This window comes from Leucopleurus acutus (genome assembly GCF_964270905.1).
Source record: "Leucopleurus acutus genome assembly, chromosome: 2".
Lineage (NCBI taxonomy): Eukaryota > Metazoa > Chordata > Mammalia > Artiodactyla > Delphinidae > Leucopleurus > Leucopleurus acutus.
This window is the reverse complement of record NC_139143.1, coordinates 107462291-107479579: the sequence shown is the minus strand read 5'-3', so window position 1 is coordinate 107479579 and position 17289 is coordinate 107462291. Positions and strand designations below refer to the sequence as shown.

The 17289-nt window shown below is 35.7% G+C and overlaps 1 protein-coding gene across 2 annotated transcripts in view; it reads right to left on the bottom strand.

Annotated features, from left to right (window-relative positions):
• DPYD (dihydropyrimidine dehydrogenase) overlaps positions 1 to 17289 on the bottom strand; it is an 803004-nt gene that overhangs the window by 603398 nt on the left and 182317 nt on the right. For both annotated transcript variants that reach the window (XM_082832404.1, XM_082832405.1), the window contains exon 4: positions 7184 to 7271. In XM_082832404.1, coding sequence (XP_082688530.1) covers positions 7184 to 7271 — 88 coding nt within the window. The remainder of the gene's footprint in view (positions 1 to 7183; positions 7272 to 17289) is intronic.

The window sequence follows — 17289 nt, the reverse complement described above, 5'->3', positions numbered from 1 at the left end:
ATCAACTGAGGAATCTAAACTTTAAGTTATTTCCTTCTATGCCACTTTTAACTTATATATAAATTAGAATTTTTTTCTAAAGATAGTGTTATGTTATTCATATTAATATGCAACTTACTTTTTTCATTTAATAGGGATACCTCTCTAGATCAACAAATATAATAATAATGCATAGCCTCATAACATTCCATAATATAAATATAACCTAATAGATTTATCAATTTCCCTAATGATGGATGGCACTATAATTGTCTCAAGTTTTTGCTACCTCAAACAATGCTATGATTGGTATAATAAATACTATTGTACATATGCCATTAAATGGTCATACTTTTATTTCTCTAGGAAGAACAGATAGCAAAGCATTGCTAGTACAACAGTATATATATTTGAAATTTTCAAATACATTACTACTGTATGAGACTTCTTGCTTCCTTTCTGCTAAATAGCATAGGAGGTTATTTAACATTTTAACTTTAAAAATATGATGAGAGGGCTTCCCTGGTGGCGCAGTGGTTGAAAGCCCACCTGCCAATGCAGGAGATACGGGCTCTTGCTCTGGTCCGGGAAGATCCCACATGCCGCAGAGCAGCTAGGCCCGTGAGCCATGGCTGCTAAGCCTGCACGTCTGGAGCCTGTGCTCCACAACGGGAGAGGCCACAACAGTGAGAGGCCCGTGTACCGCAAAAAAAAAAAATATGATGAGAGAAAACTGGTGTCCCACCCTTTGATTTACATATTTCTGGCTAATATGGAAGTAGGACATCTCTAATATAGCCATTAATCATTTGCATGACCTATTCTTTAATGTTTATAACTTTTGCCCATGCATACACAGGGTCAGGTTATTTTTTCTCATTTAAATTTTTAGGAACTCTGATTTAACAGAGAAGTTACCACTTAGCCTAAACATGCAGAGCAAAAAAAATGTTCACTTGGTTTCAAGTTTGGTTAGATTTTATTTTAAAATACATTTTTAAATGTGTGTAGTAAAATTTTCTCTCACACATTTCACAGCTTCAAAATTATCCTTAAATCTTTTTCTTTTTATATTTAAAAATTTAGTCCACCTAAAATTTATCTTAGATGGCCTGATGAAGGGTTCTAAAAGTAAAGTAAAAATTTTATCAGAACCACTTTTCAAAGAACTCATCATTTTCCACTGAATTAAAATGTCCTCTTCATTATATATTATGTTCTCTTACTTACTTGGTTCTATTTACAGATTTTCATCAGTTTCAGAAATGTGCATTCCTATACCAACTCTATATTATCTTAACTATAGTAGCTTTACAGTGAGTATCAATATCTGATGGCAAATCTTTTTGTCTTATTTTTCAACAGTTTCTTCCATATGTCTTCCCAATTACTATTCCAGTATTTACTAATAAAAATGTGGGTTTCAATCATTCTAGACTACCCACTAGATCTTATTTATAGCACTTTTCCACATGTATTAAGAAATAGTTATCTACCATGACTCTTCTAATTTAAAAAGTTAAAATTATAGGTAAAATATGTTTTAAAAAGTCACTGTGAACGCATCCATGAGCTTTCATGTCCAGGGACTGAAAAATGACAAGGCAGTAAGCAGAGAAATAAGTGGAACCATCTTAAAGGCATTCATCAAACCAGGTGAAAAAGGCTTTCGTTTTCAGGGCCTTTGACAACATAGCAAATATAAATTCCTTCTAAAGAAACGTCTTCATTGCTGTCCTCAAAGAACTTCCACAGATAAAGCCTCAAAGAAAATGAGCAACCAGAATTAAAAAATAATAATAAAAAAATAAAAAAAGGTATTAAACACACAGGGAAACAAAACACTATGAGTGGAGCCAGTAGACATCACAGACAATATAATCAGGCTCACAAATACTTTAGATAGTGGGATTCTCAGAGTACAAAGCTACGTAATTTTATCTGTTTTAAAAAATTAAAGACAGGCTTGAAAAATAAATAAAAAGCTACCAGATTTTTTTTAATGTAAAAAAAAGGACTCCTAGAAATGAAAGATAAAATTGTAACTCAAAACTCAGTGGACCATTTTAACAACATGTTTGAAATTGGTGAAGAAAGTATTAGTAAACCTGAAAGTAGAATTGAAGAAAATGATCTAAGATGTAACCCCCAAAACAGAGATGAAAGTTTAAAAAATAAATTGAGTCATTGAGACTAAAGTAAGAATGTTTAACATATATCTAATGAGAGCTCCATAAAGAGAGGAGAAAGACAATGAGAAATTCCCCCAAATGATGAAAGACATCAATCCACAGATTAAAGAATCACAAGGAAAACCATGCAAAATAAATAAAATGAAATCCAGACTTAGATAAGTCACTGTAAAACTGCTGAACACTAAAGATAAAAAGATCTTTAAATCAACTCCCCTCCAAAGATATTATGACTCTCAAATGAGCAATAACTAGGCTGCTGGTGACTTTCCAATAGCACCAATGCATGACCAAAGACACTAAAATGATATTGTCTGAGAGGTGACAAAAAATAATAACTGCCAACCCAGAATTTTATACATAGTCAAACTATTTTTCAAGAGTTAATAAATGTATAAACAGTTTCAGAAACAAAAAGAGTTGGTCAACACCATACCCTTACTGAATAAAGATTTAAAGTATTTATTCTAAGCAAAAGTGAATTGATTTCCCATGGAAATCTCAACGTGGAAAAAAACCCTGAAGAAAATAGGCAAAAATTTGAAGAAAGCTAATCCAATATTGGCTAATCAAGCATTAACAATACTACTGATCAAGTTTTAAAAGGATAGAATTATTACATTATGAGATAGGGAGGGCTAATTAGAATTACAGTACCTTAGTCTATGCCACAAGACCCACTCAGATTAGGTCCCCAAATGGCACAGATCCAGAATATTTAGCTTGTTTTAAAATTTAGAATACAATCATTCCTAGAAAAAAAATACATCTTTCACATTACTCAAAAATTGGCATCTCAACTGTAAGGGAAACTGACAGACAAGTTCAGAACTACTTATTTAAACCAAATGGCAGACTTTGCTCTGAAGGATAATGGCTTGTTAGTCCTCTTGGTGCATCACATAGACTTTTTAAAAGCTGTGTTCCCTTGAACATCATCTTATGGCAGGTAGGTAAATTTCTGTCAGTTTTCTTGTGATGGATAGAGGTGCTCACACTATGATCTGGCAATAAAAGTGAGGGAACTAGCCTTGTGTACCAAAGAAAACCTGAAATCTCATCACTACATTTTGTTTTATTTAACCAAAATATTCATATTTTTTAAATTACTGAGTAATAAATTATGGACTTCCTAATACTTTTTTTTCATCTGCTTACTTCTCTTTCATAATAGTGGAGAAAGCCCAATTGGCTTACATAATAGGTTATGTATTGGGACATTAGTTTCTAGGCAATGGGGAGCCACTGAGGCTTTTTGAACAAGGGTGTAATGTAATTAGAGTTATGATTTTAAAAAATTATTCTGAAAATGATCCACATTTTATTTGATAAGGGTATAAACCACTTAGCCATTGAAGTTGAAAAGCAAACCCAAAAGGAGGATGGACTAAATCTATTGATTGCACTTCTGCTTTGTAACCTTTGTGCATGTGTGTGCATATGCACACACACACATATATCAAGACAACATATTTAAATAAAAATATTGTTATCAAGAATATTTATCAATAAATTCTGCTGGTTAAATTGTGTTGCTCCTCTGACTTCTTGTTACTTTCAATAGGAATCTATGATAAAGAAGAGTCTTTTATTTTACATTGAGTCATTTAGTCAGTTTTTTTTTTATGTATATTATTAAATTTATCTATCTAGATATAAAAGTCACAAAATCTAAGTACACAGATTCTGTAAAATATGCAAATCTGTGGAAAAACCAAAGCTTTACAACTTAATATAAAATTTTGAAAGAGAAAATAACTATTATTTGAAATAAAGCATCATGAAACAAGAAACATTTTTTAGCAATTTTTCAATAAATTTATAGACTGACCTTATGCATACTGTTTTTTCAAAAGAAAACTATTGGGCTTCCCTGGTGGCGCAGTGGTGGAGAGTCCCCCTGCTAATGCAGGGGACACGGGTTCGTGCCCCGGTCCGGGAAGATCCCACATGCCGCGGAGCGGCTAGGCCCATGAGCCATGGCCGCTGAGCCTGTGCGTCCAGAGCCTGTGCTCTGCAATGGGAGAGGCCACAACAGTGAGAGGCCCGTGTACCGCCAAAAGAAAAAAAGAAAACTATCAAAACATATAGCCTAGTATTCACAGTTTGATTAATCTGAAACGTGTACTTCCGACTGAGAGATACAATTGTAAACAACAGCCTGCACGAACAGGCAGAAAAACTGACTGAGGAGGTACGACAGAATTGAGTGTACCTTTGGAAACTAGAGCTGTAATCCAGTTTGTAAGAAAGTAAAGAATGGAAGTATTGGCCTAAACTCCACTGAATCACAGAAACCTAACACAATACAACACAAGTGACATCCTTTTTTCAAAAAGGCACAAGGTTCATTGAGTTGGGTGATTCAATTACCCTCTCAACCTGGAAAGAACCCCCCTCCTGATTTGAAGTCCACTGGCAGAGCAATGTGGGACAGCCTACATTGTACACAGCTGGTAAATAGCTAAAAAGCTGCAGGCTTTAAAGTACAAGAATCTCTGACCTTTCATGATTGGTGCAATGATTCTTCAACAAAATACTACTTACAACAGAGTTCCTTAAAAGTCTGCAAAAGATTACATTTTCAATTAAATACCTCCAAATATCTTCTCTTCATACGGAAATCTGTTTAAATAAATACCGAAGTGCAACGTTTCATCAGGTAGTAAAGAATTAATGAAACAACATTTTTTCCTAAAATAGAAATGATTTTAATCTTGTTTAGACACTTTATAAACTTTTCAAAGAATATCATTATTCCCATTTTGTCTTTTTTTAATAAACTTTTGTAGACCTTAAATGAATGTGCTATGCACTAATTAGAATCACAAAATCACTATTGAATTATAGAATATATAAGGAAAATTTAGCTAGCATGGATCATAATTCTAGTATCTCCTCATGCATGAAGCCAAGAGTACTACTACCTTAGATATAATTTTAGCCAAAACACTTTCTACTTCAAATTTTGGACATTTTGTTTTACTCCTTTTCTCATGAGGTTATTAAATAAATGAGATTTCATGCACACATTTCACATAAATTATTCATTCTCACATACAAGACAGAGATCCTGTGATGATAAATGTTTGGGATACTACAAAGTTAGTATCCCTTTTCAGATTTCATCTTATTTACAAAACAAACATAAATCATTGATGATTTCCTACTATCTACAGAATTAAGTCTCAAATATTGAGCATAGAATTAAAATATTTTCACGACCTAATCCCAACCTAATTGTCTGGTCTCTTTCCCATCACTCTTGTTCATGTAATCTAGGCTTCATTTTAGCTACACTGAATTTATTATATTTCTCCAAATATGCCGTGTATACACCCATATTCCTACTTTTTCATATGCTGAATACTCTTCCTGAACTGCATGGATTGCAGCACTAACCATATTGAATTATGGCTATGTTTTTGTGTTGCTTTGTTTTTTAATGTATCTGGCTTTGCTTACAGATTACGAATTTCCAAAAGGCAAGGTCATAGCAGGGACCCTTTCTTATCCAGTACCTGTCACTGTGTTTGGTACATAGTAGGTGTTCAATGAATAACACCGGCTACAAAAATAGTAATCACTTGTACAGTATTTACCATATTGAATGAATAGGGAAGTTAATAATTCTACATCAACAAAATATTTGTTGAATAATTACCATATTAGAGATTTTTTTCACATACAAATATTATTTAGTTTATACCATAATCCTGTAAGACAGATGCTCTTTCTTTCATAAATGAAGGTAAAGAAATAAGTAATTTTCCCTGGGTTCACAAGCGTTCAATCTAAAACTTCAACCTGGACTTCAAATCCTAAAAAAACTGACCATGTAGATTAATACCATGTCCTATACCTAAGTAATAACCTCTAAATCTTTTGAAATTCTAAAGCTATATAAATTTATAATTTTTCTCCTACAATATTTTTTAAATCATTGACATATTGAGAAATGATCTTTATATATTAAAAGGTACCTGGTAGTTGAAGGGGCACTTTACTGGATTTTTGCAGCAGTTTAGAACATAAGTTTTAAACCCTGTGAAAGGAAGGATTCGCTACATCCTTATGAGAAGATTACTTCAGCTTTTGCTCAGTTAAAAGATAAGATACTTGGCTAAGAGCTTGTAATGCTCCTTTCACAAACAAAAGATACTATTAATTAATTATTCAATCAATAAACCATTCTCTTAGTGAATAAAAATTAGGCTTAGTCTTACATTGACTTAAAAAAAAAACAAAAACTGAAAGATCAAAATTCCTTTTTTTTCTACTCATGCCCATAAAAGTCTGTTTTCTATTTTTTAATTGTTGGGGGGTTTTTGGTTACAACTCTATCAGTCTCTGTGAATTATTCCAAATCTTAAACAAATTCCCTTGATTTGTTTCAGTGTGCCAGAGTTAATACCAAAGCACATTTTAAAACAAAGATACGGACTTCCCTGGGGGCGCAGTGGTTGAGAGTCCGCCTGCCGATGCAGGGGACACGGGTTCGTGCCCCGGTCCAGGAAGATCCCACATGCCACAGAGCGGTTAGGCCCGTGAGCCATGGCCGCTGAGCCTGCGCGTCCAGAGCCTGTGCTCTGCAATGGGAGAGGCCACAACAGTGAGAGGCCCGCGTACCGCAAAAACAAAAACATAAAGATACTTCACAAATTTGAATGTGTTCAGATAATCAATGACATTCCTATCTATAAGCATTTAGCAAGCCTAAGCTAGAGTAAATCTATTCAGTGAATGCTTTGTATTAAAAAATGACTAATTTCAACACGAACTAATTTTTAAGACAATAAACAGTGAATACGCATTTCACAATAATCATATCACAAACTGGGAGAGACTAATTAATAAAATGTGCCACATTTTCACAGGCCTATAGAAATCATATTTTTAATACTTTAACCCAATTTACTAAGACAAGCTTTATGCTTTAATCATGGTCATAATAGAGAACAAGATCAAAGGCTGTTATTAATTTTCATTTGCAGAACTGAATCCAAATTTACCTTGTTTGAGATACTTGTGATGAACGATTTAATATCTAGATTGGTTGGACAGCTCTTCTGACAGGGGGCATCTGCACATTTCAGGCATCTAGGGAATAAAATAACTGAATTAAAGAAACTATAAAGTAAGTGAGATAATATTCTATATATTCTCTACCCTATACCCATTCAGAGTTAGTGTCTATTAAGAACAAATAAAATTGTACTATTTTTAGATACAAAAATTTTTTAAGCAATAAACAGAGTACTTGTGTTTCACTTTTTGCACACCTCCTAAGGTGTATGAAATGGCACCACTGAGGCTAATAACTGCCCTTTCTCTTGGTGCTCCTCCTAGAGTTTAAGAAGATCAAACTTATTTAAGATACATCATTCATCCATCCATTTACTAAATCAGTCTTACTTGGATCCCTCACGACACTGATAATGCTTAGAGAATGGAGTCTTTTATGATAAAAGTTTTGTATGCCTTTTACACCACAATTATACAAACACAAAGGTAAAGTCTCTCTTTTTACCACGTGTAAATTCCTTTCTTCCTCCATTCATCCCTCCCACTTTTCCACCCACCTCTCCTCCCAGCCTTCTTCTTCCCCTGCCATCATCCCTCCCTCCCTCCCTCCCTCCCTCCCTCCCTCCTCCAATTTTCTGATGTCTTTTAACGTACGCATTATTCACATGGCAATTGGGCTTTGCAGTAGATGCCTCAATGCATAGACCAGATCTACCCCCTTTCAGACTGAAGCATTTATTCCTCCAGCTGCTGTGCCGTCACGTGAAGAGAACAGGCTGAACCAAGGTCATGCCCCCTTTCTAGCTGCTGCCAGTTTCCAATCACAGCTCAGTGAGGGTAGGTAGAGGCCCAGTCTCCTTGCCCCCACTTGGGGAATAGGTCTGCAGGGATCTGCTGCAGCCTTTATTGTAGCTATGTCTGTCCAATCCTGATTCCTTCACTCTTGTTACAGGTGTGGATCTTCTAATAAACTTCCCACATACTAATCTCATATCAGAATCTGCTTTCTGTGGAAATGACCAGAGACATGTTCAAACTTCAGTGTTCCTAAGAACCACCTGGGAAGCTTAATAAATGTCATAATTTCCACAGAGAAGCCCCTACTGAGTCTGAGTTATTGGCCTGGGAATCTGCATTTTTGGAAAACCCCTTTAAGGTGATTCTGATAAACATGGTTGGAGCCACACAGTGAGAATCACAGTTCTATAATTACTACCTTAGGACTGAAACCACTGGTTAGAATGGTCTTTAATTTGTACATTCATATACGTATTTGTGCATTCATTTGATAAATATTTAATGAGCCCTTGTTACATGGCAGAACCTGGGATATGATGTTATAAAAGTGATGAACAAGACCACCATGGTCCTGCTCTCATGGAACTTGCAGTTTGGAGGAAGTTCAGACATATAAAAGGTACTTGTAGTAGTCAGTGTGGTCAATGTGAATTTGGGTAAAAACAGCATGCTAAGGGAGCATATAAGAGGAACAGTAGTCCTGGAGGGAGAGAGTCAGGCAAAGCTTATTGGGAACAATAACACTTAAAGGGATGATTGAAGAATGAGTGGGCATTAGGGAAGCAAATGAAGGTGGGATTTGGAGTGCGGGGTCACTCAAGAAAATGACAAAGGATAAAAACAGTACGTGCCAAGGCCTGGAGAGAAAAAACATGAGAGGGTAGGTGAACTAATGGAATCTGGTATGGCATAAAGTGAAAGTGGGAGTAGTGAAAAATTAAGCTGGTGATCTGAAATTTAACATATACCATTGTCACATCTGTCAGAAGACGAGAATTCTTTGAGAATTTCACTGAGAATGAGTCCCACGTTGCTCAGTGACAAAGGTCACTAGCTGGCTCATTTTCTATCCACTTCCATGTGTAAAGACGTTGGTTCATTTCCTTTAAGAAAACAATACCAGTCTCCTTGTCATTCTTTTATAAGTCAGAGAGTCCTCTTCATTGTCTGAACCAATTTCTCAGTACCTAATTAATATCTTGTTTTTAAATCTGATCTCTTCTCTCTGGTTTGTGCCCTTAGCCTTCTCTCTAAATTAAATTTTACACAATGAGTACCGAAGGCTTTTCATAATCAATTGTCCTCTCTGAAATGCAGTCATTAAACCTCTCCCCTATCATTTCACTAAATGCCATTGTTAGATTCACATTTATAATTTAGTTGAATTCCTATCTTCTTATACTTATGGGGTTTTTTTTCCCTAAAACACTGTCACTGAGTTTAAAAAGAATTTCTTGGAAGTATGATCAGTAGGACAACAATCCAAAAAGAAAACAAAGCATGGTTTATTTGGTCCTTGATGTTGAAACGACGTGATACTTATATGTGTTATCTTCACATGGATAAATATGTTGTACGTTAACAGTGGTTTGAAAGGATTTCCTATTATGTGGTAAAATAAAATAGCTAAAATAAAAATAGCTATAAAATAATATGCAATCTTAAATGTCTTCTGATTTGTAAAAAAGTCATTTTGACAATTTTTTAAATATCTGCCACTCCATAAGAATAAAGCAACAGAAATACTTGTTATGATAGATAAAGATATAGATAAATAGATAGAGGATTCTGGTTATCCCTAATGAAGTCACAAGCTTTCGGCTTTTCTTTTTTTTAACACGCAACTTGAATAATCAGGCAATTAAAAAATAAAGTTATAATGTCAGCAGGTATGAATGAGCCAAATTAATTCAAAGTGTATTTTTCTGTTCTTCCAGAGAAATCTTATATTCAACATAAACAGATTCACTTAACAGCACTGACAACACAAGGAGTTTTAGTTGTGGTTATTAAGCCTCTTTACCAAATAATTCTCCTTTTATTATTGAGCTAGTTCACAAATAACAGCTGTTGGAAATGTCAAATGTTAATGAGGCAGGGCAATGGAAACCTGAATTGTAGCATTCTTTTTTTCTTTGGTGCCATGAATATGCCAGAATGGGCAGACTCTGATAATAATACCATCTTGCAATTCTCTAAGCGCTCTGCAGACTAAAGTGCATCAGGCTGCCATTAATCCCACTTATCACTCTGACAGCTCAGTAATTACACTACTGCTATAGCCAGGTAGTCCTAATAAAATATCAACCACTGCAGTGGAATGCATACTGGGGAGATGTTTTATTAAACTTGGGGGGGATTGATCATCAAGTGACATTAGTGTTGACCTATTTTTCTATTTGACAATAAATTATCCTTTGACCATGCCATAATAGATATTACAGAGTGCATTTACTGTACCAAATCAGAAAGGTACTGCATTACAATGATGTAGGCAAATGGTGTAAATAAAATAGCAGAAATGCATGTCAGAATGTATTACCTAAATTGCTTTAAATGATTGATACCATGAAAAATCACAGACACAGTACTTAGGGGAATATGTCAACAATTATTGTAAACCACAGTCCTACATAAATTTTTCATTAGAAGTAACATTTAAATTACACTTGTTTTTATCCTCAGTCATTTAATTCCCCTTTTATGTTTCAAAGTAACTCTTTTATAGTGCAGTTTATTTTTAAATGCATTGTAACAGGCAAAAGTTAATACAGATAAACATTTATGTAATATTTTAATCCCCAAATAATTACATTTATACTGAGTATGTTAAATTATTTTTAAAGCAATAAAAAGTCTTAATTTTTTACCAATGATGAACTTTTTTCATTTTTATATTTAATAGAGAGGATAACTACAGATTTCATTAAAAGCAAAATATACAATCTTTAATAATGTTAATCCTTCATGATTCAACATCACCATAAAAAATGTACGAAAACTTTAGTACCGCTACTTAAAGGACAAAAACTATTAAAGATATATTTATCCAGGAACTTTCTCTAGGGAAAGAGAGCTATGATTCCTCTCCCCAAATATCAGTGAGGCTGGACAGTTTTTGTTTTTTTTTTTGCGGTACGCGGGCCTCTCACTGCTGTGGCCTCTCCCGTTGCGGAGCACAGGCTCCGGACGCGCAGGCTCAGTGGCCATGGCTCACGGGCCTAACGGCTCCGTGGCATGTGGGATCTTCCCGGACTGGGGCACGAACCCATGTCCCCCACATCGGCAAGTGGACTTTCAACCACTGCACCACCAGGGAAGCCCAGAGGCTGGCCTATTTTACTCCACAGTATGATACCAAAAAACATTATAGTGAGCAATGAACTAAATAAAGCATTTCATTCTTCACACATCTGAGAACAGATGCCTGCTTCTTTTATTGTTAAGCATACATAGCAGTTGGAATAGTAACATATGCTTGTTGAAGAATTTTCTAATCCATGAGTTTAAATAATAATTAATTTCTTTCTCAGTTTAAAAAAATCACACAAATCTGTTTGAAAGACTTGAAAACTCACATTGCATTGTCTTTGGGTTTTTTGCCAGACTTTGGTTCCATCAAGTCAGCACTGTTTCATCAGGTTATGTATTATCTATGTTAGCTTATATAATCAAACTGGGCAAGTCAGTATTTACATTAAAAAAATTTAAATATTTTCTTAATATTCATGTTGTATTTCCTCAGATCTTTGATATTCAGTACCTTTATTTGGAAAGGTCTAACTACTTCAGGTGCAGCAGTGGGTACAAATTCTAACTTCTCCACCCTATTATAACCAGTGTAAGCAAATATATAGTCTAATATCCTTCCCCAACTTGGCAACATTTCTACTGAAACTGGGCAGAATGGAGTATCAGATTGAATGGAAGGTGTGTGAATCAAGAAATGGAGGTTAGAAGTGTCATACATATATCTGAGTTCCACAGCTTACATCACTTGCACCCAGATTCTGTCATAATAAAAGGACCCAAGAAAGCTGGTTGGCATCTTTAAAGTATGATGAGACTAATCCAATGTTCTGATGCATTAAATATACAAGAGCCATTCTCAGCTTCCAATAATTCTCTCTGCTTCTCTCAGTATTCCATTAACAGCCTTTCCTATACACTTTCTGACTCTGCTTCTCTGATTACACCACAGGTTCTTACTAGCTCAAGGGTATTTGGAACTAACTTTGAATATTCCTAATATGCATCTTGGCCCAGTTTCTACATTCCACTGGGCTGGAAAGCTATGGCAACATCATTTACAATAACTGAATTTTTTTTTTTTTTGCGATATGCCGGCCTCCCACTGCTGTGGCCTCTCCCGTCGCGGAGCACAGGCTCCGGACGCGCAGGCTCAGCGGCCATGACTCACGGGCCCAGCCGCTCCGCGGCATGTGGGATCTTCCCGGACCAGGGCACGAACCCACGTCCCCTGCATCGGCAGGCGGACTCTCAACCACTGTGCCACCAGGAAAGCCCTAACTGAATTTTTTTATCCTGTGCACCATTCTGCCTTTTAACCCCACCAACGATGTTCATGTTTTAAGGCTTTTAATATTTATTTGATTTTATAGGTTAACAACAAAACAATCTTTAAGTAAAGATATTTATCCACTAGAAATTTCCATTCACATGTGGGTGCTCCAAGACAGTTCAAAAGAAGGAAAATTTAGGGCTTCCCTGGTGGCGCAGTGTTTTAGAGTCCGTCTGCCGATGCAGGGGACGCGGGTTTGTGCCCCGGTCCAGGAGGATCCCACATGCAGCAGAGCGGCTGGGCCCGTGAGCCATGGCCGCTGAGCCTGTGTGTCCGGAGCCTGTGCTCCGCAACGGGAGACGCCACAACAGTGAGAGGCCCGCGTACCGAAAAAAAAAAAAAAAAAAAAGAAGCAAAATTTAGAACAGTACACAATTCACACAATCCATGCTCAAAACATTTTGTTAGATGATCATGAATCTAGGAATATAACATAGTTAAAAACTTTTCTACAATATTTCTATAGTCTGTGTCAAAAAATTGTTTTGTCTCAAATACTAATAGCTAAAAATGTGCATTTTACACTTTTTGCATATTTTGAGTTAAATGAAGGAACTTAAAGTTAAAAATAATACTCATTTTTGATCTTCATATATAACTGATTCTTAAAAATTAATAAGATCACTTTTATCTCTACTTCATAGATGAGAATATTGAGCCTCTGTAAATCTCCCAGAAGCATAATGAAACCAGTGGCCAAGGCAGCTGAAGGAACTACTGGAACATATTTACCATCTTACACCCATCTAGCCCATTCAGGTATGAAGACAACTCAAAATTTTAAAAGGTGATGTTTTACTGACCTCATCTCTTGACAACACTAGTGCCTCCTTCCCAGAGTAATTTGAAGACTGAGAAAAAAGCAGTTGAGAAGTCACAGCTAGAAAAAGGCTATAGTATCCTCTCTCCTAGAGTCCAATTTTAGTTTAAGAAAAAAAAAAAAAAAAAGTGGAAGGTAGTCTTAACCATCTCCTCAAGAGGCTTCTCAAGTCAAGATGAAAACATTAGAGTTTTATGATATTACACAGTTTCAAAGGCTAATTCAATTACAGCTTTAAACAGCTTAAGCTGTAGCCACTTCTATTGGAAAGATACTTTTTGAGCATAGTCTTATTTTTGAATAAACTGTGTGTGCTACAGAAACCTCAACAGCCTAAGAAGCCATAAATTTGCATACATCTTGTCCTGCAAGCAAATAAAACACTTCCATAAGACTTTAGTACATATTACCTCCTGAAAATTTTTAAACAAACATATCGTCCTATTTTACTACACAAAGAGAGTATCATCATGAGTATCTGAAGAATGCTGCTCTTAAACTTAGATTTTTCTCTTTCTTATGAGAGCCAATGGGACTTTAAGTTTTTGTTGTACAGAGGTGGAACAAGAAGAATGTGATGGAATCTGTATATATTACAAACTGCAATAAGTCGTTGAAAGAAAATAAACACACATCAGGCATATATGCATAAGACAGAAATAATTAGGTATGAAAAGAGAACCAAGTATGATTAAAGGAAGTGGAGTCAGTCCTTAAGGCTTTCAGAATCTACTGGGGCTTTAAGATACTAGAAATAGCAGTTTTAAATAATAAGCCAAGATTTAAATACCAATACCAAAATCTAAAGAAAATAGGTTTATTTGCCATATGTAGGTTACAGCAGTGAAGGAAGAGTGCCCCCATTTCCAATTTCTCTCTACTATAAATTTATTTGAAGAGTACAAGATCATGACTTACAAATTGAATTGTTGAAATGGAATAAAAAATGTTATTATATTGTAACTATTACAAGTAATTGGGAAATTCCCTGGTGGTCGAGGGGTTAAGACTCTGTGATCCCAACGCAGGGGACATGGGTTCAATCCCCAGTCAGCGAACTAAAATCACACATGCCACGTGGCGCAGCCAAAAAAAAAAAAGTAAGTATTACACATTCACAAGTTTTAAAAACATGTCAGTAACACAGAAACACTTAAGGTCAATGAATACAGAACAAATCAAAGTATTTATTAAATGTTTTTTTCTGCCAAGTAGATATCTAGGCCCTAAAAGCTATGATATAATTTTATCCCTGTCATTTGCAGCTACAACAGAGATATACTTTGATCAAGAAAACCAGAGATACTAATAGATAAAAGTCCTGCTTTATGTCCTGGAGGGATGGTCTGCTTGGCAACACTCTTAGGAAACTTTTTTTTTTTTTTTTTTCTTTTGCGGTACGTGGGCCTCTCACTGCTGTGGCCTCTCCCGTTGCGGAGCACAGGCTCTGGACGCACAGGCCCAGCGGCCATGGCTCACAGGCCCAGCCACTCCACGGCACGTGGGATCCTCCCGGACTGGGGCACGAACCCATGTCCCCTGCATCGGCAGGCGGACTCTCAACCACTGCGCCACCAGGGAAGCCCAGGAAACCATTTTTTATCCACCTTAAAGATGGTGGGGATTGAGAGTATTTAAAGGGATTGAAGAAGATGGCCAGATTCAAGAAGATAAAGAGATTCCTCTCTCTTGTAGTAATCAGAGGGTGATAAGCCAGGTAGCTGGATAGGGTTACTTGTGAGACTTGGTTATACTAAATATAGGCAGCATAAACAAGCCAGATTATACATAGCGTGTAGGTATGATATATAGAGCATGTGTGTGCACACACCCAGACTTATGTGTACACTAATATTAATTACTAAGTGCTCAAATGTGCTTGCTTGTCCAAAGCCTTTAAATGTATTACCTCAGAAAGCATAGCATAGAGGTTAAGAGAACAAGCTCTGGATGTTGATTGCCCATATTTAATTCTTGACTTCACTGTACTGGTGTTAAGACTTCAGGCAAATGACCTAACCTCTCTGGGGATCAGTTTTCTCATATGCAAATGGAGGTAATAATTTGTACTTCAGAGGTTTGTTGTGAGAATGTTTAAATATTATACACTTACACCAAATAGTATGTACTTCTTTAGTTACTTAACAGGTATTCTCTATAACTCTCAAAATGCTCTGAAAAGTTATGCATTGCTTTCTCTCCTTTAATGTGAAAGGGGTCAGTGAAGAGTCACAGTATAATGTTTTACAGTTATTTACATACATTAAACGTAGTGGATATCTGACAAACATAAATATATGCTTTAAATCTTCATTTTCTCCTTATGGGATTTCAGAAGAAGGAAAAAGTATTTCTACTTCAGGAAAATCAGAGAAGCCTTCTCAAACAAAGATAATTATGCTGGAGACTGAAGAACAAGTAGGATTTTACTATGGACCAATGAGTCTACTAGAGCTTGATACTGACAGCAAGTTATGGATGCATATGTGGTTTCTCCGTATTCCACACAGCAGCTACTACACCATGTACATTTTACCTGCCCAATAATATAGGAGGAATGAACGAATAAAAGGAATGAGAGGAAAAGAAATTCTGTTGCCTAATGTAATTCATTAAAAAAAAAAAGATTATGGGTTCATCCAGGGCAGAGACTACATAAACCATCTTTGGTTCTCAGTATTACTCACAAATGTTTATGGAAAATTCCTGTCAGTGCACTTCTTCAGGAATCAAACTGCTAAAATACACGTCAATCTCATTAGTGACCCAAAGTCATTTATACAGAATCCTTTCCTCACGAGGTTTCTGGTTGTTTCTTCATGCTAATAGTATGAGGCAAACATATTCTTCTCCCAAAAATCAGTTAAATTAAAGATGATAGGTTGGGCAACTCAGTATACTGTGAAGTTTGTGCTTTTGAAAAATGGATATATCCTAACTAAAAATGTAAACTGATCTTTATTATGGATGTATAGTTGAGTAAGTAACTAACAAAAGCAATTAGCAAATATGAGAATCCATGCGATGAAACAGGCTTTCCTTCATTCCTGCTCCACACATTATCTCCCAGTACTTCTGTATTTTCAATGCCTGTATAAGGCATATTTCTCCCTTCCCCTTTTCAACTGCTGCCACCTGGTGAGATGGTGACAAAGTATTTCTTACCCTCCAGGGTAGGGTAGCACTTTGTCCTGACAAAATATGCTATCTATGCACAAATAAAATATTTCCTTAGGTAACTGTTTGCAAATAAGAAAATACCTATATTTTGCATACCATTTTAATTTGAATACATTTATATACATGTGACGACATACATCCGTAATAAAGATCAGTTACACGTTTAGTTAGCATGTAGTCGTTTTCAAAAACCCAAGATTCACAATACATTTTATAGTCTAGCCTACCATTTTTAACTACAACAAGCCATATGTAATTATTTTTCAAACCAGTATATTGCTGCTCAGCACAATTGTGGTTCCCCTCACATTCTAGACATCTGTTACATGATGCTCAATACACTTTTGATCCTTTACAGACCTTAGGGAGAACTAGGTGACAGTACTGACAGTTTTTATTATAGCTTTCCTACTACTCAATAATCTTGTTTCACCTGGACTATTTCCCCAGTAGTGTCATAAACTCTTTGATTTATACTGAGAATCCTTCCAGGCTTCTTAGAAAGAAGAAATTATTTTTCGTAGCATGTCCATATGCTGTGCAAATTATATTTTCAAACTTTGGAACACCTGTTGTATGTTTATCTTAATGCCAATGAAGCCCCTTTAGGAAGGGCAACCCAAAAAGGTAATTTATATTAGTCATAGATGCTCTAAAAGCAAAATTTTCAGCAAATGTCAAAACTGAAAAAGCTTTATATTTTATGACTTTTT